Here is a 24,250-nt window from a genome sequence, read left to right as displayed (position 1 = left end):
CTCGGCATAAGCAATGCCACTGTACTGCTCGTGTTGGAATAGGCAACGTGGCATTAAACCAGGGCATCATTTAGTGGGTGGGAGACCCCTCAGGACTGACCTAGGGGACAGCCAGCCACATGGCAGGAGCCCACAGACAGTACCACCACCAGCACCCTGCCACACTGGCTGGGATTGCAGCAAAAAACACTGTGGCCCTAGCACTGCCATAATCCTCCTCCAGCTCCCAGAGACTCTGGGACCATCCCACTGGTCCTGGAGATCTCTTCCCTCCCTATCTCCTCTGATCCTTGCGCAAAGTCTGCCTGGGGCTCAGCAAACCCTGCGGGAAGCAGCAACCCTGCTGCCAGCACCCAAGAACCCTGAGCTATGATTCCATGCCACCCCATCCCACACCGCCGCACACTCACTGTGGTCCAGGCTGTCTGTAGAACGGATCAAGATGTGGGCACCAACACTGCTCTAGCTGGCATGGATGGGGCAGTGTCCCAAGCTGGACAGGGACCTGCTGGCACCCAGCCACCCAGCAAGCGTGGTGACCCCTCCAACTTCAGAGAAAGGCAGTAGAGATACAGGCAGTAACGTTCATCCCTTTTATTATTAAACATCAGATGAAGGTCGCACACACACATACACGCACGCAAAACAAAAAAGTAAAAGAAAAGAAAGGAGGAAAAAAAGAGAGAAACAGACTGGTTGAAGACCGCTAGTTTGGTGGCGACACAGACCGAGTACAATTGGTTTCCTGGCCGGAGCGCGGACACAAGTCACTTGCCAAAAAAGTAAAAGTCAAACCAGACAGCAGATATCTAGCCCACGTTCTCTAACTACAAGTCACCATCCAGACCGGCCCTGGCCCCCCCAGCCCTCCCGACCCGCTGGCAAAGAAATGAACCAAAACCAAAGAGCTGCCAGCCCAGGATTGGAAAGTCTGCCCCTGGCACGGGGCGAAGCCAGGAAGGACCAAGCATTGGCTGCACCATGAAGCTGGGAAGCCAGACAGTGCTTGCCCCTGCTCCCTTCCCCAGGAGCCAGCAGCCCTGGTGCCCACCTGCCTGGCCAAGCACCTCGCACCCCTGCGCCCGTGGGAGACGGTGTGTGCAAGGTGATGTGCTCGTGTCCTCCATCCCCAGCATCCATGTGTGTCCGAGCGAGCGTCCCCCGAGCCCCTTCCTTCGCTGTCCTCAAGCGCTGGGCTGCTGCTCCTCCTTCCTTCTGTCCATCCATCTGTCCATCCGTCCATCCCAGGGCTGTGAGTCGACATTCGCCTCCCCCCACATCCTTCTCGCTCCCGACGATGCCGTGGGGACCTGAGAAACGTTCGCGTGCCTCCTCCTCTTTTTGTCTGTGGTTTTTGTTTTGTGTGGTTTTTTAAATAATAGTTATAATAATAATAATAACAATAATAATAATAGCAATAATAAAAATAATCGCCCCAGCCCATGACAATTTCAAGTATCCCCCAAATAAAAGACAGAATTATAAATAATTATAACTTTACAATTTAATAATTGACACATATACTATAGTATTTACAGTATCATAAATGCTTTTTTTTTTTCTTTTTTGTGTTACTTTTAGTAAGCAATCCCTGAGAACAGTTACTTTAACTTGTTTTATTGAAGTATCTTCACAAATAGAGGAGTTTGCATGTCTCGGGCGGGCGGGAGAAGCGCTCTGCAAAGCCATCGCTTTTGGTGACGCATGAGGTTCTAGTGTCGCAGGTTTCTTTGCTCGCTCTTCTTTATTTTTTTCTCTTTTCCTATTTATTTTGAATTCCCCATGTAAATTTAACGATTTCTGCACTTTGCAACCTTCAGATCCCTCCAGCGACCGCTTCCTTCAGGAAAGAGGTATTAGATTTCCAGGTTAGCTTTTGGTATTGGCAAGGGAGGGCAGGGGGCTGAGTGAACCATCCTTTTTCCCCGTGGTTGCCTTTTGGTTTGTGCCCAAGGAATCTCTGGATCCTCTCAGCGTGTGAAATGGTTAAATCCAAGAAAGGAAATCAAATTAAAAACAGAAAACAAACAAAAGAAAACAAACAAACAAACAAAAAAATAAAGAAACAAAAAGACCAGAACAGAGCAGCCTCTGCCGATGGGGGGAAGGTGATCTCTGCTTTCCTTCCTTCTTCTCTCCCGAGTCCCCTTGCTGCGGCCGGACCCTGCCAGTGAGCTCGGCAGGGGCCAGGGCTCACCCAAACCGCTCCCGCACCAGCAGCATCAGTTTTTTCTTGCCTTTATAGATTTGTTTGAGATTGTCAATGAACTGGGCAAACTGTATGTGCCCGTCCTGCGCCAGGAGGAAGGTCTCCCTGGCCTTGCTGAGGAACTCGATGAACTCCCCGTAGTGCCGTGGGCTGATGTGGGTGAGCCGAGAGTGAGTGGTGTTGATGTAGGCGCTTATCGTGGCGTCCAGCAGCTGCCGCAGCGGGGCTTTGTCGGTGGACATCAGCTTTCCCGAGTTCCTGCGGCCGGGAATGCCGGCCAGCCCTGGGGCCGTCATGGTGCAGCGGCGAAGGATGTCCGAGAGCACCGTGGCACAGTGCACGCTCTTCACCACCAGTGGGATGATGGCCGCCAGCTCGTTTTTGCCTAGAGAGTGGCTCAAGGCGCAGGCCCAGAGCACGTCGTTGATGGCTGGGTGCGTGTCCTGGTTGTAGGCCAGGTTGAGATGTGTCATGGCCAACGAGGCCAGTTTGAACGCCCGGAGCGGGTAGCCCCGGTGCTCCATGTAGCGGGCGATGGTGAAGAGCTGGGTGTAGGTCATGCCGGTGGAGGCAGCGTCAATGACGATCTGGTAGGCGGTCTCGAAGGCGATGTGGTCCTTCTCGCAGAGGGTCAGGGCGGACAGGGCGCAGTTCTGGGGGTCCTTCATGGCACACTGCAGGGCCAGGGTGCGGGCGCAGCTGGCCAGCTCTTCCCGCTGCGGGTAGTCCAGGCTCAGGCGCAGGATGGTGTTGTGGGACATCACTGTGGCCGCCACAATGCTGGTGGCTTCCGTGGGAGTGAACAGCGAGTACCAGCTCTGCAGGATGCTCACCAGGGCCCTCACCCCTGCAAGAAAACACGGGTCACGGCACAGCCCTGGAGCCTGGCTCCGATCACAGAGCTCCTCCAAGTCCCAGGACAAAAGCCATAGCAAAGCCAGCTTGTGGCAGTGCTGAGCTGCTGCCTCTGATCCAGCAGGAACAGGGCAGAAGGGGACAGGCAGAGGTTACCGTTCACTGCCATGCTGCAGGGCACAGCAAACACCGCTGGCCTGACCCAGGTCCAGGGGACCTGTCCCAGACCCATACTTGGCCACTGCTGTAGCCCTATCCCTGCCAGCTCTGAGGTGCATCCACAGGGTGCTGAGGCACTGGCACAGGGTGCCCAGAAGCTGTGGCTGCCCCATCCCTGGCAGTGCTCAAGGCCAGGTTGGACACAGGGGCTTGGAGCAACCTGCTCTAGTGGAAGGTGTCCCTGCCCATGGCAGGGGGTTGGAACTGGATGAGCTTTAAGGTCCCTACCAACCCAAACTGTCCTGTGATTCTATAAATGGGAGGCCCAGAAGAGCTCAGATGCGCAGGGCTATGAATGACCCTAGGGTCCCTCCCATCGCATGCAGGCTGGGTTCCCCTAGCACAGCAAGGCACTCACCCACTTCGGTAGCGCACGTCACCAGCCACCTCACCATCTCCCGCCGCCGCCAGTTGAGGGTGGACAGGGTCATGCGCATCACCTGCAAGGCGAATTCGGGGTGACTGGCTGCCCCATAGGGCACCCAGCACAGTGGTGCTCCCCACAGATCCCTCTGTCCCTCCTGGCTACCGGCTCCCCAGTGCTGCCTCGCCTCCACCCAAACTGCATCAGGCACAGAGGCCTCCCAGGGCTGAGCTCCCCTGCTCAGGGAAGGATTTACTCCTTCCACAGGGGACACCCTGCTTGGTGGAAGACCATCACCAGTGCCACTGCCAAAGCACATGGGGCAGAAGGGCCACCAGCATTCCCAGTGCCACGCCATACCTGGAGTCCCAGCTCCAGCGCCACGTTGAGCAGCGTTGTGTCCGAGTTGCTGTCGGCTGGCGTGGCGATCTTGAACGCATCCTGAGCCAGCTTGAAGATCAAGGAGGAGGAGTGGATGTTCTTCTGGATGGCCTCCAGCACCGTGCGTAGGCGCAGCATGTCCCCTGGGTGCAGGCAAGAACAATCAGATGGGCTCAGCCTCCCCCCAGCTTCCCCTGAAGGCCCATCTCCTGCCTGCACCGAGTGGTTAAACAACCCCTTCAGCCCCTCTGGACACCCATGCGGAGGGATGCACAGGGATGCTGGATCAGGCCCTGCAGTCCAACAGCAAAATGAAGTGTCCTCCCCGGGAGGTGACACATCCTACAGCACCCATCCCGGCTCAAGAACATCCTCTCACAGAGAGAACAAACAAGCCTGAGTGATCCCAGACACATCCTGGAGCATTAGCAGGCATTTCCCGGCACCTGGATGTTCTACCCTGGGTTCAAGTTTGACAGCTGTAAAGCAGACTCTTCCCAACAGAGGAGGGGTTTGGGGAGATGCCCAGTGCTGAATGGCTGCAGAAAGGTCATTCTTCATTTAGAAACAGTAAAAAGAAGAAGAAAAGCTGCTTCCTGTACACACACTGTCTTCATCAGGAAGTCCCTTCCCTCTGCAAAGCTAGCAGAGGCTGGGCCAGGGCCACCCAGGTACACTGTGGCTTGGTCCTGGATGTCCCAGGTCAGACACACAGCTCTCACAACTGAGAGGCTGAGATAACCCCAAAGAAGGGGGTTCCTGGCACAACACCCAGTGATGCTGTGGGTCTCCTCTCACTGGAAGCCATGGGTGCTACAAGGATATGTGATGGCATTGGGAAATGGGCAGGATCTTGGAAGAGGGACCCATCAAGGCATATTTGTATCATGATGCTGTATCTGGCCTGGGAAATACTCCTGTCAGACCCTGTGGGACACAGAGTGCGGAAAGGGACCTTTGGCATGGCCGCAGACCAGAGATACCAACAGGTCATATTAGGTCTCTCTGCTTTGTTCCAGGTTCATGTTTCTACTCTCATAGTTCTAAATTGAGCAGATGAACCTTACACAAAGAAAACCAAGTAACACACAACAGTGTGAAGGACCCAGGGCTGCACCTGGGTACACAGAGACATCTTGGGTGACAAACAGCTAAAGATATCTCCTGCCACCCACAGCAGCCACTTGCCTCCCTAAAAAAGCTTGCAGGGGCATAGGCAAGAGAGGCCTTGAGGACACAGGGACATGCTGTGGTGGGGGACACCTAGAGAAGGGGATGGTGTGAAAAACAGATGCAATCCAACAGCCCTACACCCCTGGCATAAAAACCTCATTTCCCATTAGGCACTGGAAGGGAGAAGAAACTAAAGGATAACCAAGCTCTCCATCAGGACATCAGCCCTGGGAAAGCAGCAAAGAGGAAGAAGATGCTAAGGCAGTGAGGCTGGATGTTTAATGAAAAGCCTGTGCTTGCCTTCATCATTGTGCCTGGGCAGTGACCAAAGAGGCCTGAGAGACCAGTGAGGAGGTGTTTTACGAGTCCCTCATGCCTGGGACCAAGGTGTCCCACCCAGCACAGCTGTCCCCATCTCCAGCCCTGCCGAAAGCTACACATGGTTTGGTGCACAGGGAGGTATTCTCCCTCTTACAATATGTGTAAGATCATTACTACAGGGTAGAAAGAGACAAAGCAGAGATAAAAGGATAAGCAGCTTCAAACTAAACCATGGCATGAACCTACAACATGGCTGGCAGGACTAGCTGACCTGGCAGCTGACCATGCTGTAGGACAGGCATGGTCCAGCACCACCCAGGGACAGAACCCAGGATCCGCAGCACTGGGGTTGGCATCCCTGCAGGGTTGCCTACATCTCCGCAGAGCCTCCTGTCCTACCCTGCCAGAATATGAGCCTTGGGGCCCTTTCTGGGGATCCCAGACTCTGGTGGGCTGCTCCGAGGCCAGCTTACTGTGCTCTACGTGGGACGGTGCCAGGGGCACTGAGCTGGACTCTGCAAGTACTGGAGGGATCAGAAGCAGGAGCTCCCTCTTCTCTCCAGGAAAATCCCTTCGATGCCCTTGTGCAGCGTTGTCCCATCACCCCTATCCCAGGTTCATGTTCAGATTCGAGGTCCCCACCAACCTTTGGCTGCCGTGAGCATGGTGGAGGCCAGCTCGCACTGCTGCGACTCCAGGTGTCCCAGGGTGAACCAGCGTGGGTATCTGCTGGGGACCACCGAGACCAAGTGATGGGGGTGAGTCACATCGCCAGATGGGGCTGTGGTCTCCAGCACGGGCAACCTGAAGGGCAAACAGGAGAAGGCAACATCAGACCCCAGCTCAGCCCCAGCATCACCCCCTTCTCCCCAAGAAGCTGGTGAGGTGAGGCAGGGCCTGCCTGCAGCAACGCCTTTGAAAGCATCCTGCTGCTGTGCATGTGTGGAGCTCCCGAGGCTGCATGCTCAACACATGGGCAGAGGGATCAATCTCGGGCTGACTTGAAAGGAAGAGAATGATCCGTGAAGTGATTTATAAACTTGTAAGGAAAAGCACAAGCCTTAAAAAAAAAACAACCAGAAAGCAAATTCCCTCCTCCCTCCCCGCTCCTTTCATGTCAGAGTGCCCGGCAGAGCCCCTGCCTTTATCATCTGGTTCTTCTTAAAATGCCCGGTTATGATCAGAAGCAGCAGCAGATTCCCCCAGGGCCTCTGCAGATGGGTTAGGTTACCTGCTCTTGCAGGGGATATCCAAAAGCCTGGAAAACCCAGGGGAGAAGGAAGTCTAAGGAAGGGGAGCAGGAGTCTCACACTGCCGGCCATGGTGACAAAACCATGTCGGCTCTTAAACCCCTGAATTGGTGCTGGTGTCACTAACTTGATGGCCAGCCAAGGTGTGCAGGAGGACATTTGTTCCCTTGGACATAGAGAGCATCCAGCCACCTCTGCTGTCCTTGATTGCAGGCTTGGGGCACCCATGGGGCAGCAGAAGCCCAACCTTCCCAGCCCAGGTCAGAGACACCCCGACATAGAGAGTCCTGGCTGTGAGCAGGGGACAGGCTCTAACAGATGACAAGGGAACAATGTGCACCCCATGGACGCTCGGTCCTACTCCTGTTTGATGGCCCCAGACACAGCAGAGGCCCTTGGCTACTTGTTAGGTCTGGCTGTCCTCCTGAGCAGCTCTTCCCAGGACAAGGGCATTTCCAATTTTCCCTAAGTCTTGGGGAGAGATGGCCCATTTTGCCAGGGAAATGTCACAAGAAAGATGATGCTCTGAGCTGGAACTTTTAATGGTGTCGGAGGGAGAGGGCTGCTCTGGGGTTGATGGTCCTTCAAAAGCATTGATTCATTTGGGACGTTCCAGCCTGTTCTAGACCCATCCAGCCCCTGCCAAAACACTGCAGTCCACAGGCTGATGTCTGAGGTGTGTCACACGCCAGAGAGGCATGTGGGGCAGCGCTTGGCATTGGCTGTGTCCCCAGGCCCAGAGATGAAGCTGGGCTTTAATGGAGAAGAGAGTGTGACTGTGCTCTGTGCCTGCCTCTGTGACATCCTGGAGCCAGGGGCAAATCATCTGCCTGTCTGTCCTGGGATAACAGCCTGTGTGCCTGGGACCTGCTCCAGCAGAGGATGGAGCAGCCTGGGGCGAGAGGTTGGGCAGAGAGCTGGACCAGCGACCCATGCAAATCCCTATGGATTGGGCTTGCAAACCAGGAGTCACCCAAATGCAGAGCAGGAGTCTCTCTGCACTGCTGCTGTGCCCAGGTGGACCTATACACTCAAAATCCCAAGGATGGCAAGCCCCAAGCCTTCCTCTACTCCATCCCTGCTCTACAGTTGCAAAGCATCCTGGATTCCCATCAGAGCATAGGAGAGAGGCAAAAAGGGGGGCAGAGACAGAATCAAACATGCACCAACCTCATGGCCCGCAAAGCCAGCTTGTACGCCAGGTCTGCATCGTGGGGCAGCAGGGCAGAGAACAGGTATTTGGCAAAGGTGTGCATGGGGACGCTCTCACGGTGGATGACTTCTCCCAAGCCGCTGAAGGGACCACCTAGGCAGAAGCAGAGCCCATCAGCCATAACTAGCACAGCAGGATCTGCGTCTGGGGTTTGCACCATTCCAAAGCTTTGAGGATCTGCTCAGCAGCTCCTTGGTGCGTTACTCAAGTTGGATCCAGGGCAAAGAGCTGCTCCTTCCTTTTCTAAAGACCTTTTCAGCTCAAAATCCCGCAGAAACCAAGGCCCCATGCTTAGCACCCTTCTCCATAGTGCCTCTGAGGTGGTCTCACTCCAGGGATGTCAGCAAACCCTTGCTTTGCCAGACGATGGGGCAGAGCAACCATCCTACAGACTTAGCGCCTCACCTACAGAAGCCAGGATGGGGTCAGCCACGTATAAACCTTGGAAAGGGCACCCTGGAGGTGTTACCAATACTCAGTTAAGACACAGAAGCCATTTGGATGGACCAAGCCCCCACCTTCCAGCAGCAAGATGCACTGCTTCCGCAGGGTCTGCACCAGCACCGGGTCCAGCTCCAGGTCCTGCAGCCGGGCAATGATCTGCTCCTCATTGCGGCACACCTTGTCCTGCGCGTAGAGACCTTCAGGCATCACTCTCTGCTGACCCATGCCCATCAGGGCCACCTCTAAGGCCAGGGACAGGTAGGACTCGCCACTGTCTTGGCTGCTGGTCGCAACGGGCACATGTTGATACACTGGCGGTTTGGAGTCCCCGGCATCTGGAAGAGGGGAAAGAGATGCAGCAGGGTTAGAGAGAAAAACCTCTCAACTTCAGAAGCAAAGACCCACACCTCTCTGCTGCCTGCCTTCAGTCATCCACGATGGATAAAAGCTCCCTGTGGGAGACGTGGGCTTCACCCTCCTTCCTGCTCTCACTAGGAGATGCAGAAGACCTGAGATGTGCAACAGGATCTGACACCAGAGCCTTCCCATGGGCCAGCATGCCTTGGGCCAGCTCTGCTAAGCTGCTCTCCTGCTCTGCTTTGGCTGCAAACCCTCAGGGCCACTAACTCCTGCTCTCTGCACTGCAGCTCTTGTCCTCACTGCTCCTGCAAAGGCACAGAGAGGGGAGGCTCAGAGCCCAGGAGCCCTGAGCCCCAGTCCTGCCCCAGGGTCTGCCCCCCAGGCTCAGTTCAGCAGCAGCCACCAGGAAGGAGCCAGGAGGAGCGCTCAGTACCTGAAATTTCAAGGCAGTTTTCCTCTTCTAATCTACAAGCTTCGGTCAGGGTGAGAAAGAGGCAGCCGATGGGGTTCAGAGGGTGGCCTACCCAGCCCTCCAAGTTAGTGATGGTTGTGGCTCCTCGCTGCAGCAGCTCTGCAAAACATGGAACAGAAAGACTGTAAGAGTGAGGAATTTAAAGACAGATTCTGCACCCACAGGAGTCTCTGAGACCAGAGCCGCCTTTCCTTACCCCATAGCCTGGACTCAGGGACCTCCAGGGCCAACTCTGGCATGGTTGTTCACAAGGGCAAGGAGCAGCCACCATGCACACGGCCAGACATCAGAAGGAGCAGGCACCCAACAATAAAACATGCTCCTAAGTCCCCTTAAGGTGCAATGGCTCGCTCTCTGTTCCGGGAGGACATAAGGGGAGTTTATAAAGTCAGACTTATGGACTCCTTTGCAATGGTAGCCTGAATGTTTTGGAAACACAAGCAGAAATCTCTCTGGAGATGACAAGGACTCCCAGTGAGTCTCGAAGGCTCAATCTTTTGACGATCTCAAGCTGGCAAGGTTCAGGAGTCACTGATCACCAGCAGCACTGCAGTAACTGACCCCAGCTCCCTGCCAACTGCAATTGCAACAGGAGGAACACTGGGCTTGCCTCCTGGAACAATTTATTCAGCAAATGCGAGGTGGAGGTAGCACACGCAGCCAGTTACTGCAGCTCTGCAGACAAGCAGCTCCTCTTTAATGCAGGCATCACTTGCCTGTGCAATCCTTATAGGCGACAAGTCACAGCGACAGTGGGAACATGAATATGCCTACTCCAGCAGCCTAAAGGCAGCACATGGGCCCCTCTGTCCTTAGCATGTGGGTACCAACACAGTTTAGCTCAAGCAACCAGATGCATCAGTTTGCCTTTCTAGGGTGTGAGTAATGCCACACAGCAGTGCCCAGCATCAACCTCTGCTGCTCTGGATGGGGCAGCACTTCTCTCTGAGGTGGAGAAGACATTTTCAACCAGCTGAGACACTCCAGCCAGACCTCGTGAGACACTTCTCCCATAGCTCCACTCATACCTTTCTTCTGGTGCTTATATATCTCCAGCTGCCTTTGCTGCTGCAGTCGCAGGGTGTTGATTATGGCAACAGTTAGTCGGAGAGCTTCTCTGGGATAGCCATGGGAGCGCAGGGCATCCACCCGAGCGCAGGCAGTCGGGACGTGTTCTGCAAGGCAAGGACAAACACAGGGGCAAGGCTGAGCCACAAGAGCACAGAAATTCACAGGATGGTACTGATTAGGGGCGAAAACCTGACAGCATCGGGCTTCAGGGCATTTTCTTCTTCTGATCTTCCCCAAGCCCCTGCTAAACTCCTGCTCCTTGTCTTGAATTCATCCCTTTCTCCTTCCTCCTGGCAGGGATACCTACCAGGAATACTAACAGGACTCCTACCACGTTCAACCCACAGCAGCTACGTCAGTGCCTAAATCCCCACCTCCACGAGTCTTATCTAATGGAAGCATTTCCAACACACTATTGCTGCAATACGACGGCTCCGAACCCAGGTTGTGACAACCCTGCCGTTCGTTTCTCCTAAAATCCACATGGCTTATGGTGATTTCTCTCACTGCTCTGCACCCAAACACTTCCTGGCTTCTCACCCAACACCTCTCCCAGCTCTCAGGGCAGAGGTGACGGCTGTGCATCCAGCCCTGCGCTGGGGGCACTGGCAGATTGGAGGTGATGTCTTGAACTGCTTCCTTAACACCTCCCTGAAGCACGCCCTGCAGACACCCCGTCTCCTCTGCAGCCCTCCTACCTGGTGTTTTATTATTAGGAACAGTTGCATGAACCACCCCCCAAGACTCAAATTGCTTAGGAATTCATCTGCTCCCGCTGCTCACTGCTCACCTGAAAGATCAAGCAACTGTGAGGAGGATTATGACTGAGTGAGAAATTAGCAGGAGCAGATGACATGACATGCTGCATAACAAGCAGTGAAAATCCCATTTTCTTGCAAAACGTCCTAGCAAGGGTGGGGGTTAGGGAGCGGGGGAAGGCAAACATGAAGATCTAAAATTATGGTAAAGGGATAATTTCTATTCCTGGAAGAACTCGGAAAGCTCTGGAAATGCAGACAACCACCCCCACAAATGGGGTTTCCACATCCCAAAGGTCACCCGCAAGAAATACACGAGGATGAGGTTTCAGAACAGACACATCTGTAAAAGAGCTTCTTGTTGCTCCCTCTATTCATTTGCTAAGCGGATGGAATATTCAGCTTCTCGCTGAATTCATCACTGAAGTTGCTGACAAATCACACTTCTCTCCCAGCACCGAGTCCCTGAAGGGGGGCCAAGAAAGCCAGAGCCCAAAATCCCAAAATCCCAGCAAATACATCAGAAAATTAACACGTACCAACCAACTGGGCCAAAAGGCTTGCCAGAACCCAGATTATGCTAGGGACAGGGTAGCTGGGGCCTCCACATCCCTGCTAGATGGAGTCCATGGAAGCACTGACCTACCACTGCTACCTATGGCTGTGCAGGGAGGAAACCTGCTGCCTGCAGCTACACAAAACTCTTCCCAGAGTAGAAGTGTCCTCTCCTGCTCCAGCTAACCTGGCAGAGGTGCTACCAGCAGCCTTCGCATGTGTCCTTTTTAACTTATCTCCTGTCCTTACTAGCAACTTAGTGCCAGCTGCTGCAGAAACTACATCTCTGGATGACTTAAAATACCCTCTCCCCTTTTGGCTGGGTGATGGCAGAGCCTAGCTGCTGGAGCAGATGACAGTGCAGTGATGGGTTCTAAGTAGCCCCATGCCCATATATTCACCTCTTGGGCTGTAGGGATGAGCCATCCAACCTTATAGAGATCTGGGGGGCCTGAATTTCCCATTTTGGGGTCAGTTTGAGGGCTGACAGCTACACCAAGCACTCACAAGCCCTTCGTCTCACTTGTTCTCTTCCCAGCCATGTAGCTCTTGAGGGTCTGCAGATCTACCCAGGGTCATGACTCTGCAGTACAGAAGTTGTGTGGCTTGAGGTACATGGACTAAAGGTCTACAACACAGGAGGGTACTGGGCTTAATTGGTCCAGGGTGCCTTAAACTCATACAAGGCTTAATTGTACTCTCTGCTAATTGCCTTTGAGGGAAGACTAAAGACAGAGTGAGAGCAGGGAATTAAAAATCCAGAGGATACAGCTGTGCCCTCCAGACAACTTTCAAGGACTTAATTGTCCAGTCCTGCTGCACTGGAAACAGTGAGAGCTTGCACGGGGACAGCTAATATTGGGAGGATGAAAGAGAACATGATGAACCTGGTCCAAGCTGCCCAAGGGGAATCCAGACTGTAAAGATGTGGGACTTGCTGTAAGGACTGTGGCTGGGGTGTGGGAAAGCATCAAGTTCTTCTGCTCACCCTATCCTCAGGCTAAGGGCCAGGGAGGTAATTTCAATCTAGGATGCAGAAGCTTGCAAAGAGCCAGGGTACCAAAGCTTTTTTGATGCTTTGGGTGGCTCTTCTCCACTAGCATCTACCCACCCAGGCCACGCAAGGTTTGGATGCTCACCCAGCCACAGCGGCTGCCCCTGGGAGTTGAAGAGGAGGCTCTCGCCCTCCCGCTGGTAGGAGGGAGACACGTAGAAGTCACTGCTGATGATGCGCTGCAAGTGGCTGTCCTGCCAGTGCAGGTCACAGCCCTCGATCGCCCGCGTGAACACGGTTCGTCTGGGTCTGGCCAACGAGTCTGCAAAGAGAAAAGCGATCAGTGCCTTGGTGGGGCAGGGGCTGCCTGTTCCTGCCTCCAGACATGACCCCCTGGGCACAGAAATGCCTCAACAATGAGAACAAAGCCCCATGGGCTCCCACCCCAGACACTCCTAGCTGAGCACAGGGGCTCTGGCTCCTGCACTGTGACAGATTGCCTTTAGATATCTCTGCTGCCCATCCCATCTGATGGAGACTGCTGTCTGCTTAGACAGCACTGCAAAGTAACTTGCTAGAATAGCTGCCTTGATCAGAGAGGTGCGAAAAGAGGCAGGACTGCCCATCTGTTTGCTTTCCAATGATAATCCCCAGTCACATACGAGGCTGACGCCTTGAAATGTGGCAGTGCCTTCCCACCCCTGTGACACTCAGTGCCAAGAGTCAGGACTGGGCTTCCTCAGTGCTACTGCCTTGCATCACTCTTCTGCTTCAGCACAGTCTCCCAGCTTCACTGAACCACAGCGACCCAGATCAGGTTGGATGGGGCTTTAAGCAACCTGCTCTAGTGGAAGGTGTCCCTGCCCGTGGCAGGGGGTTGGAACCAGGTGAGCTTTAAGGTCCCTTCCAACACAAACCAGCCTGGGATTCCATGAAGCCATGAAGGGAACTGCATGAGTGTGTCTCATCTGTCTCCTGGCAATGGGGGGAACCATCACCTTCTAGCAGCATCTGCGGGCTGTGTGAGAGGGCTGGAAGGGAGGAGATGGCATCGTCTGAAAGCCCACTGCTGCTCTGCAGCAGATGTCTGCTCCTCTGCAGAGCTGCTCTAACTTCACTGATGTTTTTGAAGCTATCAAATGCTGGACAAGCATTTCACACTGTCCAGACAGATCAGACAAGTGGTCTGTCAGGAGGAAAAGGCCTGTCTGGAGCAATCCTGCTATTGCTCCAGCCACGTCGGATCATGAAGGCCAAACACAGCCGGCAGGCTGCAAAACTGGAAGCCCTAAAGGAGGTGCAATGATGAATGTTAGGTCCTGAAACCCACAAGACAGGCCAAGTTAAAAGCATTCAAGAGTGAAAACCAAAAGGCACTGCTCAAAGCTGATCCAGGGAGGCTGGATAAACACACTAAGGAAACGATGGCAACAAACAATTAGGCTGAATGCTGCAGGCACCCCAAGGTGGAGAGAAATTAACCAGGTGCTGCTATGTAGAGAACCAAGCTTGCTCACTTTACCAGGAAGGATCTCAGGAATCAGCTGTTCTCCTTCAGCAATAAAAGAGGCTGGCAGCAATCTGCAGCAGTATTTGCATGCACACAAACATTAACCCCGGGACACCTCCAGGATCCATCCTGCTCTCAGTCCCCTGCTTGGAGATGCAGGAGCATAGGGACACAGGGCTGTCCTCGGCCCATGGTTTGGAAACTCCCCGCTCGTCTAAATAAAGTGACCTGCTCAGCCCCAGCAACCTGCCCCGAATGCCACAGTGAATCCTTGGTGGAGCTGGGAACACCAGGGGGGGATTCCCAGGGCTGGCACAGGACATGGAGCAAGGCCAGGTTTAATTTAAGCTGCTTTCAAAGGATGCGCACAGGGAGGCACACAGGGACATGCGGTCCTGGCTGTGGCTGGGGGGGTTGGCAGCATGCACTCTCCTGAACCCCTGCTGTGGGGCTAATCCCACCCAGGAGAGTGAAGTTTCCTTCATGGCATGGCTGCCATCCTCTCCCCTTCCCACTTTCGCCACACGTAACACACCAGAGAGTAATTCCAGCACAGCAGATGGAGGTGCAGTAAGAGCAGTAACTTTCAACTAATTTCCCTCTTCCTGTTGTGTGAAGTGGACAAGTGGTTAAATTTAAAGGGATCCAATGCTTTGTCAGGGGTTGAGGAAATACTTTGGCACGAAGGAACAACCCCATAACTACATTGCTTCCTTTGAGCTCTGCACATGAACTGTATTTAACATTCCTGGCTAACGGCTTATCTACCACCTGAATCACAGCCCATAAGCAAGGCTCAAGGGCTGCGAAAGGGGCTGTGCATCATCTCCAACTCTTCACTCCCACATTACAGCCAGGGTTTCCAAGCTCAGTTCTCCTCCAACTCAAGCAGTGCAGGTTTTCTGTAGACCTGCACACCCAAACCAGACCATAGGGGTACCTAAACTCCCCCAAAGTCAAACTGCTTTAAAATGGCCTCTTAATTTGATGCTCAAAATAGAGGCAGCTTCACCAAGATGCAGCAAAGACCCAAACATGTCCAAGAAACGTTTTGTATTCCCATGACTCCCGGACACATCCCCACAGGTGAATTGAGGTCTCTTGACTCTGGGGTGAGTTGTGACCCGGACCTAACTCCTGCCTGTATTTCCACTCCATGCCCGGACTTACCTTGGCTGTGACCGGAGCTCTGCGTGAGCGCGTTGGTGATGTTGGGAAGCTCGTTACCGTAATTGCCGTCTTCCAGGGGACACACATCCATCTCGCCCCACTTGCGCAGCTGCCGGAGCCAGCAGGACTTCTCTTCCAGCTTGCAGTGCGGGTTTAACACCACGCACACCCACAGCGCCCCTAAACAAAGCCAAGGAATCAAGGAGGTGCCACCACCGAACCCACGGGGCAAAGCTCTTCTGCTGCCACGAGAGCCCGCAAGGTTTCGTCGGTGTTCGTAAACTCATTTCAGCACAATGCACGGACCCAGGAGGGGGATTTACACAGCTCTTAAATACAGCAAAACTCCTCCGTAATGAAGCTAAATTATAATCTCCCGAGATGGGGGACAGTGGGGAGGAGGGAAGGAGAGAGCGGCTGTGTATGGATTTGTGAGTGCTTCTGTCTGCCAGGACAAATCTAGTGTTTGAACTACACATCAAAGCATGCTTAAAAACACTCTGGCAAGCTGCAGAGTCTCTATCTCCAAAGACTAACCTGATTTTGATCCTACCCACGTTCCAAGTGCTTTAAAGCCCACTCCGAATGCTATTTCATCTGCCATTGTTCTTCAGGCCATTTGCATTCAACTATTTAAAAAGGAGATTTGGTGTATTTTCTTCCTTTTTTTTTTCCTTCCCTTTTCCTTTTTTTAATCCCAAATAACCCCCAGAGCCTGCAGAGGAACAGCAGAGGAACCCGGAACTTGGCTTGATGTCATGCAGGCAAGAGCTCTCCAAGGCGTGAGCCCTCCAACCTCGCAAGCAGAGGTGCCCATCAGCAGGACACCCATGCTGACACCCCTGTCATGGGACCTCACAGCCCTGACGATGCTGTCTGCTGCGTGACAGGCAAACCCAGGCCCAAGGTCGTCTGTTGTCATCAAGATCCAACTCATCCTTTCACAAGACAGGGCTGACGCTGGTGCTGCGAGCTGAGCCTTGCTGACTCTCCCGGGTCACCCACTGCTCTGAAAAGGGCTGTGACAACCTAAATAAGTACAAAATCAGGAATTGCCCTTTAGCTAATGGCGTTTCTGCCCAACCCTCCCCGCAAGGCTGCCAGCATACAGCACGTCCCCTCCCTTGTGCCTGCCCTGGGGGTGGGATAGCTGCGCAATGTTCCTAGGGATCCCCCTGGGCTGAGCAGCCTGCGCTGCTCCTCTCTCTGCCCACGCTGGAGCCTGCCACACACACACAGGCCAGCCTAGCCTACCACAGAAACACCCTCTCCTGCTTCTCCTCCATAGGCCCAGCGGAGACCTGGAGCGTCTTCCTCCTCCCCGCCCAGCCAGCTGCTCTCCCCCACCTCTCCATCACTCCCAGAGCCAATGTTCCCATCCCAAAATGACAGCCAGCAGCAGGACAACATGACCCGGTATGGCTCTGCTGCTGGCGATGGGATTCCTCCACGTGCCCAAACCACCTCCCTCGCTCACTGTTTTGTGAGGCAGCTCCCAGCTGCACAGCCATGAGTTGAGCCAAACAGCTCCGAGCGAGGCCGCAGCTCTGACACAGGCAGAACCAGGCAGTGATGTCCTCATCCAGCTTCCTCTGGGTTACAGCGGAGCTTTGGTGGTGCTTTTGGGGTGCATCTGCTGGGTCCTCTGATGGTTGCGATTTGTGGACATCTTTGGTTCAAATCATTAAGGCTTAGAGGCTGTGCTCCAGCTCCTTGGAATGGCTTGGCTTGGCTTGGCAGAAGAGACATCGCGGTGTCACAACACAGATGGTGGCAGCAGCATTGCACCCAGGAACGTGAAAAGCAATCATAGGAACTGAAGATCAGCAAATACACAAAGCAGCCCTTGCATGGTCCAGCTCCATCCACATCTCAGCTCTGCTGCTTCCAGGAAACCCCACGGAAACCCCACTCCTTTCTGATGAACAAGGAGGAATGAGACTTCTGAGCTGCTGTACCAGTGATTAATGCAAGCACAAGAGAAGACCTATCTCTTTAGGGGCTTTCAGGGCCCATTCTTCCCAGTGCAGGTCTATGTCACACTCCAGGCTCCTGCAGGCTCCATAGAGGCTGCATGGACACGACACCTTTGACTAGATTAGGTCATAGCACCAGAAAATGAGTCTTCCTTGAGGCTGTGGGTACTGTCCCTCAGCTGAGCAGTGGGCGCCTGCTCACTGCCACCCTGAGGGCATAAAACTGCCACCCGCAGGAATCGGATGCGCCCGCTGGATTGTTGGCTCCTACGGCTCGGCTAAGGTATGATCCTCGGAAGCCTCATGACTTTGCAGCCTATTTTTGGGAGCCCTCTGAGGCATCCCTTGCCTGTCAGAACACTGTGCCCCCGGGCTCTCCTGCCGAGGGGAAGCTGTGGCGGGGAGGTGGGGATGAGGAGGCAGGAGAGATTTGCATCTGTCTCTGCCACAGTTGTTATCCGAGAGATGGAAAAGAGGGGTTTTCTGAGCCCTATGGTCAAGTGGCATCAGCTGACAGCACAAGCGACTCCTGTCCTGAGCCAGAACGCCAGGCTGGGTCAGGCTGTGTCTGTTCACATGCTGCCGAAACCTTCATCTGAACTTTCCGATGGCAGGAGGTTAAGCACGGAACAAAGCGGCAGATCACGATTAAGCTAAGCCTCTAAACAAAAATGCTTTTTGATGACGGGGCTGGGTGCAGGGACAAGAGGGGGGAGCAGGTCGGAGCCTTCCCAGCCCAGCGGACCCGGCTGCCAGCTCCGGAGAGGCCAGGCGCTCCCGATCCCGCGCCCGAGTTTCCAAACCATCAAAGAAACTCTCCTGTTTCCCACAGGGTCGCTCCCCGGCTTAATCTGCTGAAATTCCCCACTGTAAACAAGTGGCCGAGATAAATAAACCCGTCTGCGGGCAGATTAAGGTCAGGCTGCACTTCAGCTGGTTTTTCGTCTATTTTCTGTAATTAGGCTTTAATCGTAAGTACTAATGCGCCAGGGCAAATGCTCCCACGCCGCAGAGCTCTCCATCCAGCAGGTCTTTCCTCTGGCTCCCCAGCAGACGGGGCAGTAGATGCTCAGTTGGCAGCACAAGCGCAAGCAAACGATGCCATTTTTATTGATTTAATTCCTTTCCCTCCCCCCCCCACCCTTCTAAAACTCTGAAATCCTGCAAAATCCTTTACATTTTCCCCAGCATAAATCCACAATCTTCTTTAGGGCTGATCTTCCCCCAATCCCACGCAAGTCTGTGATGCAGCCTTTGCTAAAATCGATGATTAATTATTAAACACGTGCCCAAAATCATTTCTGTGAGGCCCATTTTTCTCTTCCACGTGGCAGGGGAACACGGGCTGTGCCGGGGCTTCCCGCAGCAACTAGCAACAGGCCCCTAATCCCTCCCCTTGGCAGCAGCAGCAACGCCGGGCAGCTTTGGCATCCGCAGCCCACAGGCGGTTGGACAACATGCCTTCACTGCCCCACGTGCCCCAGCTACTGTTACCCATCCAGTGATGGCTTGGGACATCTCTCTGCATTGCTAATGGCCATTACTGGTGCACACCCCAGCTCGCTGCAGGTCTGGTTGCTCTGTGCATCCATCAAGTCAAGGGAGGTGATTCTGCCCCTCTACTCTGCTCTGGTGAGACCCCACCTGGAGTCCTGCATCCGGCTCTGGAGCCCTCAGTGCAGGAAAGACATGGATCTGCTGGAGAGGGTCCAGAGGAGGCCATGAAAATGATCAGAGGAATGGAGCACCTCTCCTGTGAGGAAAGGCTGAGAGAGAATTGGGGTTGTTCAGCCTGGAGAAATGAAGACTCTGGGGAGAGCTTATTGCAGCCTTTCAGTACTTAAAGGGGGCCTACTGGAAAAATGGGGAGAGACTTTTTAACTGAGCCTGTTGCGATGCAATGAGAGTGATGGGTTTAAGCTAAAAGAGGAGATTCAGGCTGGACAAGGATGAAATACTTTACAATGAGGGTGGCAAAACACTGGTGGATGCCCCATCCCTGGGGACATTCAAGGCCGGGCTGGATGTGGTTCTGAGCAACCTGATCTGGTTGAAGCTGCTCCTGCTCATTGTGGGGGGGGGGTGGACTAGATGAGCTTTGAAGGTTCCTTCCAACCCAAATGATGATTCAGAGGGATGATCTGCACCTGCAGCAAATGCTGCCCAAGGCTAAATCCAGAAGGCTTCTGTATAATGAGGTGGGAATAATCCCTACTTTTGAGTATAGTCCATGCACATTCTGCCCTGGAGCCACTTCTTGGACCATCACTGTGTCCTCTGCAGGGGCTTCTCTTCAGCACAGAGATGCCCAGACCTTCCTGCATGCCTTTCCTATGCCAGGTGAGCTGCTTGCTCTGACGTGCATTGGCTGGCACCACGCTTCACCTCCTGTCACACTGATCCAGCCCTGGTAGAGCCCTGACGTTCTTTGGCCACCTTGCCATCTGCTGACGGGGACGTGCTGTCACCTCCTCCCACTCTGTCAACCAAAACCAAGCACATCAACGTGGTCCCTGCATGGTTGAGACTGAAACCCAACCACTCCTGCCTCCTGTGTGCAGGGAGGGAGGGCTCTCGGCTTGGACGGTGGGTTTGAAACCGGACCAAATAATCTGGGCAAACTGTTTCTTGTGTCCAGGCCTGCCCTGACACCCATCCATCTACATTTCACCAATGTGTTTGCCTTCTTCCATGTGGAAAGTCTGGCTTGGTGGATTTGGCCATGTCTTCAGGATTCTCGCATATCCAAACATCTAGCTGCAGCGTCCCAAAATCCTGGAAATATCTTCTTGGCAAGCAAGCACAGATGAGCTCTCCAGAGCTGGTATGGTTATTTCCATCCAGAGAACTTCACACAGAAGCAAGACATCCCACCCCTGCCCGGCCCTTGTCTGCATTGTTTGGCCAGGCTCTCCAGTCTCACAGCTACGTCTGCATTCATTGGGCACTTGGTAGGAGGGTCTGGGATCCCAGCTGTAGACTCAGCTGCTCAAGACCCTGGACCACCTTCATACTTCTTCCAGCTCTACAGCATCCCTTTGGTCCCAACCCATGAGCCCTTGTCCTTACACACCACCTCCTACCAGCAGGCAGCACAGAAGCTCAAATTCACTATGGCACAAGTCACAGCCATAACAAGATGTGTTAGCCCAAGCTAGCAGAACTGCTGGGTTAACTCCACCACACAACCAACCCCCCTGGGCCCTGGTCATCTAAATGTTTCATTCTAATGATATCACAGGGTCAGCCAGCTGAGCCAGTGTCTAAGGTGCTTAGCTAGAACTACCCAGAACTGCATTTCCCTTCAAGCCAGGCCCAGCACCGGCCATCCTACCCCCTTACCCTGGAAACGTGCACCAGCGCAGGCAGAAATCTGTTAGACTGGATGAGACTTGAAAACCTGCCTTTCCTCCTCCAGGAATAGCACTTCCATGTCCAGGCTACATCCAGCCTTTGGAGCTCACCAGCCCCTGTGTCCTCCCTTGCCAAGGCTTCAGGGCAGCAACCCAAGCATCAGGCTGCTGCAAGTATGGGACCAGCCATGTTTTACACATGGATGATGATCCTTGACCCCTTTGCAGGAGAGGGCTGGTTTAAGATGTTGAACTGTGTAGTTTGAGCCTGATCCAGCTGTCCCACAAGTATTTTCCCAGCAGGGGACAGAGAAAGCTCCCGCCATCTCTCAGGGCCTCTGCCCCCCAAAAAAGAGCCTCAAGGCCTCTGGGATGATGTCTGCTGGCCCAGCAGCCCAGGCAACCCTGCTGCTGCTCTCTGCAAGGTGGTGACCCTTACCCAGCTCATCCCAGAGCTGTCGGCACTTCTCCGTTATGCCTGTTCCCTGCTGCCTCCAGAGGGAGAGCCGAGGATCAGCCATGAACTGCTCCGTTATCAACGTCAGCATCCTGGCCCCATTGGAGTCCCTCATGCGCAGCATCTCCCGGACCTGGAAAGGAAGAGTGAAGGTCTTTTGTGAGACAAACCATGATGCCTTAGAGGTGTTTAAGACATCGTCACCTCGCTGGCAACCCACGGTTCCCTCGGAATGGGGGTCCAGACTGTCAACATATACGTATATGTATGATTATAGAATGGTTTGGGTTGGAAAGGACCTTAAGATCATTCAGTTCCAAGTATAGTCATACATTATAATACTCATGCAATGGCTGTGATGTGGCTGGTTGGAATTCAGCTGTGTAGCAGCCACAGCGTAGGCTGTGAAGACGATCAAGCAATCAAGAAAGTGAAAACAAGGCCCTTCTGCAAAGAAAGCGAAGAGCCCGCAGCCTGGTGCCACCTCTGCATGGTCTCGGTTTGCTCTGTGGGGTTGGCCCTCCCTCCACCATACTGATGGTGAGATGGGGAAAAACCCTTCCTCACACAGGGATCACGGCAAGCCCAAAGGACCTGCCAGGAGAGCGGGTGAGACAACCCAGGCCTGACCCAAAGCCTGGATTACAACCGCCTGCTCCGTGACCAGGCAAGAAGGCACTGGAGCAGAGATTCCCAGCTGTGACGGGCACCCTGCCAGGGCAGCCGGCGAGCTGCCGGCTACGTGACACGCTGAGCGGAGAGGGGAGAGAGCAGCGGGCTCCTCCTCACCTTGGCAAACATGGAGTTGAGCTGCTTCCCCGAGCCGTAGTACCCTCCCTGAGATAGGAACAGCTTCACCTGCTCTCGGACTTGTTCCTCGTCCAAGTGCCAGCAGTTCTCGTCGTCAATGCTGGCCCCGGCAGTGGGGTCGGGAGCGCCTGGGGGCATGGGGAGGGAGGAGAAAAGAGACAAATGCGTTTAGAGCAGCAGTCCAACCAGCAAGAAGTGGACCTACCTCTATTGTATATGGGCCCACCTCTATTTTATCAGCTGAGGTGTGGGAAAAGCAACCAGGCTCCCAGGCAGTGAGCCCCAGCTGGCAGCACCATGCTCTCCTTCCACTGCTCAGCCATCAGGAAGGATCCTGACCACAGGGTTAATGCCAGCCCCTCTCCCTCTGCACCCCATGTGAAGTGAGGCTGAGCTAGCACAGGTCAAAGCCCCAGGGGTGCAGGCAATGCAGCTGCAGTGCCCAGAGCACTCCCTGACTCCAGGGATTGCCCAGGGTGCATCTCCTCCTGCTTCACATCACTGTTTAAGCATCAGTAAAGCTCCAATTCCTGCAAGCCCTTCCCCACGTTAGGACCAATCTAACAAAGGCACCACTGCACTGGGGCTCCAGAGCTCTGGGTTAAACACCTCATCCTGCCCCCCATTTGCTTCAGGACAGGGGACACATCCCTGTGCATCAGTGTACCTGTCTGGGAGAGACCCTCTGCTGTAAAGAGCAAAGGATCAATAATCCTTCAAAGAGCACACTGTAACCCGAGCAGGGCCTTTGGCAGACACACACTTGCGTTCACACACAGCCTGCATTTCATCTTCCAGAGAACAAAAACAAACCAGCAGAGGAAACCCCACAAGTGCTTTAAACAACAGCTTGAATCCACCTCCCCTCGCCTTGCCCCTTTCAATTCCCATTACCCTCCCGGGCGCTGCCCTACTTCCTAGCATTGCCCCAGCTTCTTGGGCTCACGGGGCAGGCAGCAGCACAGATCCAGCGAGCAGCCAGGAGTGCAAAAGGGAACAGAAGCTCAGCTTTTTGGCTCCCTGCTTTTGAGTCCTGCTCCGCAGAAACTCCTCAGGGAAAACCAGTGCCAAGGAGGGACCGATATGGCTGAGGATGCTTCGCTCCACTTTGGTTTGCTTCTCTCATCTCCTCGAGAGAGAGGAAGGGGGTCAGCACAGGAAAAGCAAGGTGCTGCACAGACAGCCAAGGGATGCTGTAGCTGACACGTTCCCAATTAAATCTTCATGATGTCTTCCCCATTCAACTGGGATCTGGTTTGGGAGCAGACATTGCTTCCATCTGGAGAAAGCTCTGGATGCTGCGCACAACCCAGCTCCCTGCAACCAGGAGCTCAAACGCAATTCATGGAAATCAAGCTCCAGGATGCCTGCTCAGCAGGGCAACTGTCTCTTCCCGGCTTGTAAGTGAGCGCACATCAACCCGAGGGGTTTTGCTCCTCTGGCAAAGGCTGAGAATGCTCCTGACCTGCTAAGATACAGCTATTTGTATGTAATGTCCTTTACAAAACTCCTCTAATTTCTGCTAACAGTCGCTGCCCAAGAGCGGTTCCAGCAAGCTCCAGGCGCAGCCTGCACCGTGCTGAAGGGACAGGATGCTGCTCCTCCCTCTGCAGAATAATTTATAGGCAACACAACCACATAATTGGGATGGGAGCTGAGGCAGCAGAAAGGAAATCACAGTCCCTGGATGAGCACAAGGGCTTTCACCTCACATCCCCACATGTGCCCCGGTCCTGCTCCCCTGGCGCTGGTGGCAAAGCCCTTCCATAAGCCACAAGGGAGCACAACGTCAGGGATAGCCCATCCTGGTCATATCAGCTTTTTTGTGCCTTTTCCTTCCCTCCTCCAACCCCACCCTTATCTCACATATAAAGAGCAGACAAGCCAGTGATTATCCCCTATCAGGAACCAATGAGTAATCTGTCTACCACGAGTGCTTATCCAGCCGCATCGCTGAGGTATCCCAGACGATCACACTCTTAATATCCTCCTCGCCACCCTCCTGCCCACCATTCCCAGCTGCAGCTATCCAGACCAGGCAAACCATCTTTGCTGCCTCTATAGGGTCACCTGCCTGCATGTATAAGGACCAGGAGGGTGTGGATGCCCAGGGTGACACATCCCACCGAAGCTCAGCCCATCCTTGGTCCCTCGTGGAGACCGATGTGACACATAAAGGTGTCGGAGTCAGCAGGATGCAAAATGCGGCTGCGTTTCTCTGGGGTTCCCAGGGCTACCCTCGGCGCTCGCCGCTCACACATAGCGTGAATGATGGAAAGCCCAAGCAGGGAGGAAAGAAGCGTGCAGCTAAATAAAACCTCCTCATCCCACGCAA

At 54.1% G+C, this 24,250-nt stretch overlaps 1 protein-coding gene across 1 annotated transcript in view; it reads right to left on the bottom strand.

Annotated features, from left to right (window-relative positions):
• Nucleotides 1-579: 579 nt before the first annotated feature.
• Nucleotides 580-24,250, bottom strand: part of ZSWIM5 (zinc finger SWIM-type containing 5) — a 101,226-nt gene continuing 77,555 nt past the window's right edge. The window contains exons 3-14 of the mRNA XM_065673481.1: nt 21,895-22,043; nt 21,088-21,238; nt 15,320-15,499; nt 12,785-12,961; nt 10,290-10,436; nt 9,223-9,360; nt 8,504-8,764; nt 7,943-8,078; nt 6,169-6,326; nt 4,008-4,171; nt 3,642-3,723; nt 580-3,056 (exon numbers count right to left, since the gene is read on the bottom strand). Of these exons, the coding sequence (XP_065529553.1) occupies nt 2,194-3,056; nt 3,642-3,723; nt 4,008-4,171; nt 6,169-6,326; nt 7,943-8,078; nt 8,504-8,764; nt 9,223-9,360; nt 10,290-10,436; nt 12,785-12,961; nt 15,320-15,499; nt 21,088-21,238; nt 21,895-22,043 (2,606 nt within the window). The 3' untranslated portion in view covers nt 580-2,193. The remainder of the gene's footprint in view (nt 3,057-3,641; nt 3,724-4,007; nt 4,172-6,168; nt 6,327-7,942; nt 8,079-8,503; nt 8,765-9,222; nt 9,361-10,289; nt 10,437-12,784; nt 12,962-15,319; nt 15,500-21,087; nt 21,239-21,894; nt 22,044-24,250) is intronic.

The sequence above is a fragment of the Lathamus discolor genome, chromosome 3 (assembly GCF_037157495.1).
Source record: "Lathamus discolor isolate bLatDis1 chromosome 3, bLatDis1.hap1, whole genome shotgun sequence".
NCBI classification, from domain to species: domain Eukaryota; kingdom Metazoa; phylum Chordata; class Aves; order Psittaciformes; family Psittacidae; genus Lathamus; species Lathamus discolor.
The sequence above is the reverse complement of the archived record's forward strand: the minus strand, read 5'-3'. Positions and strand labels throughout refer to the sequence as shown.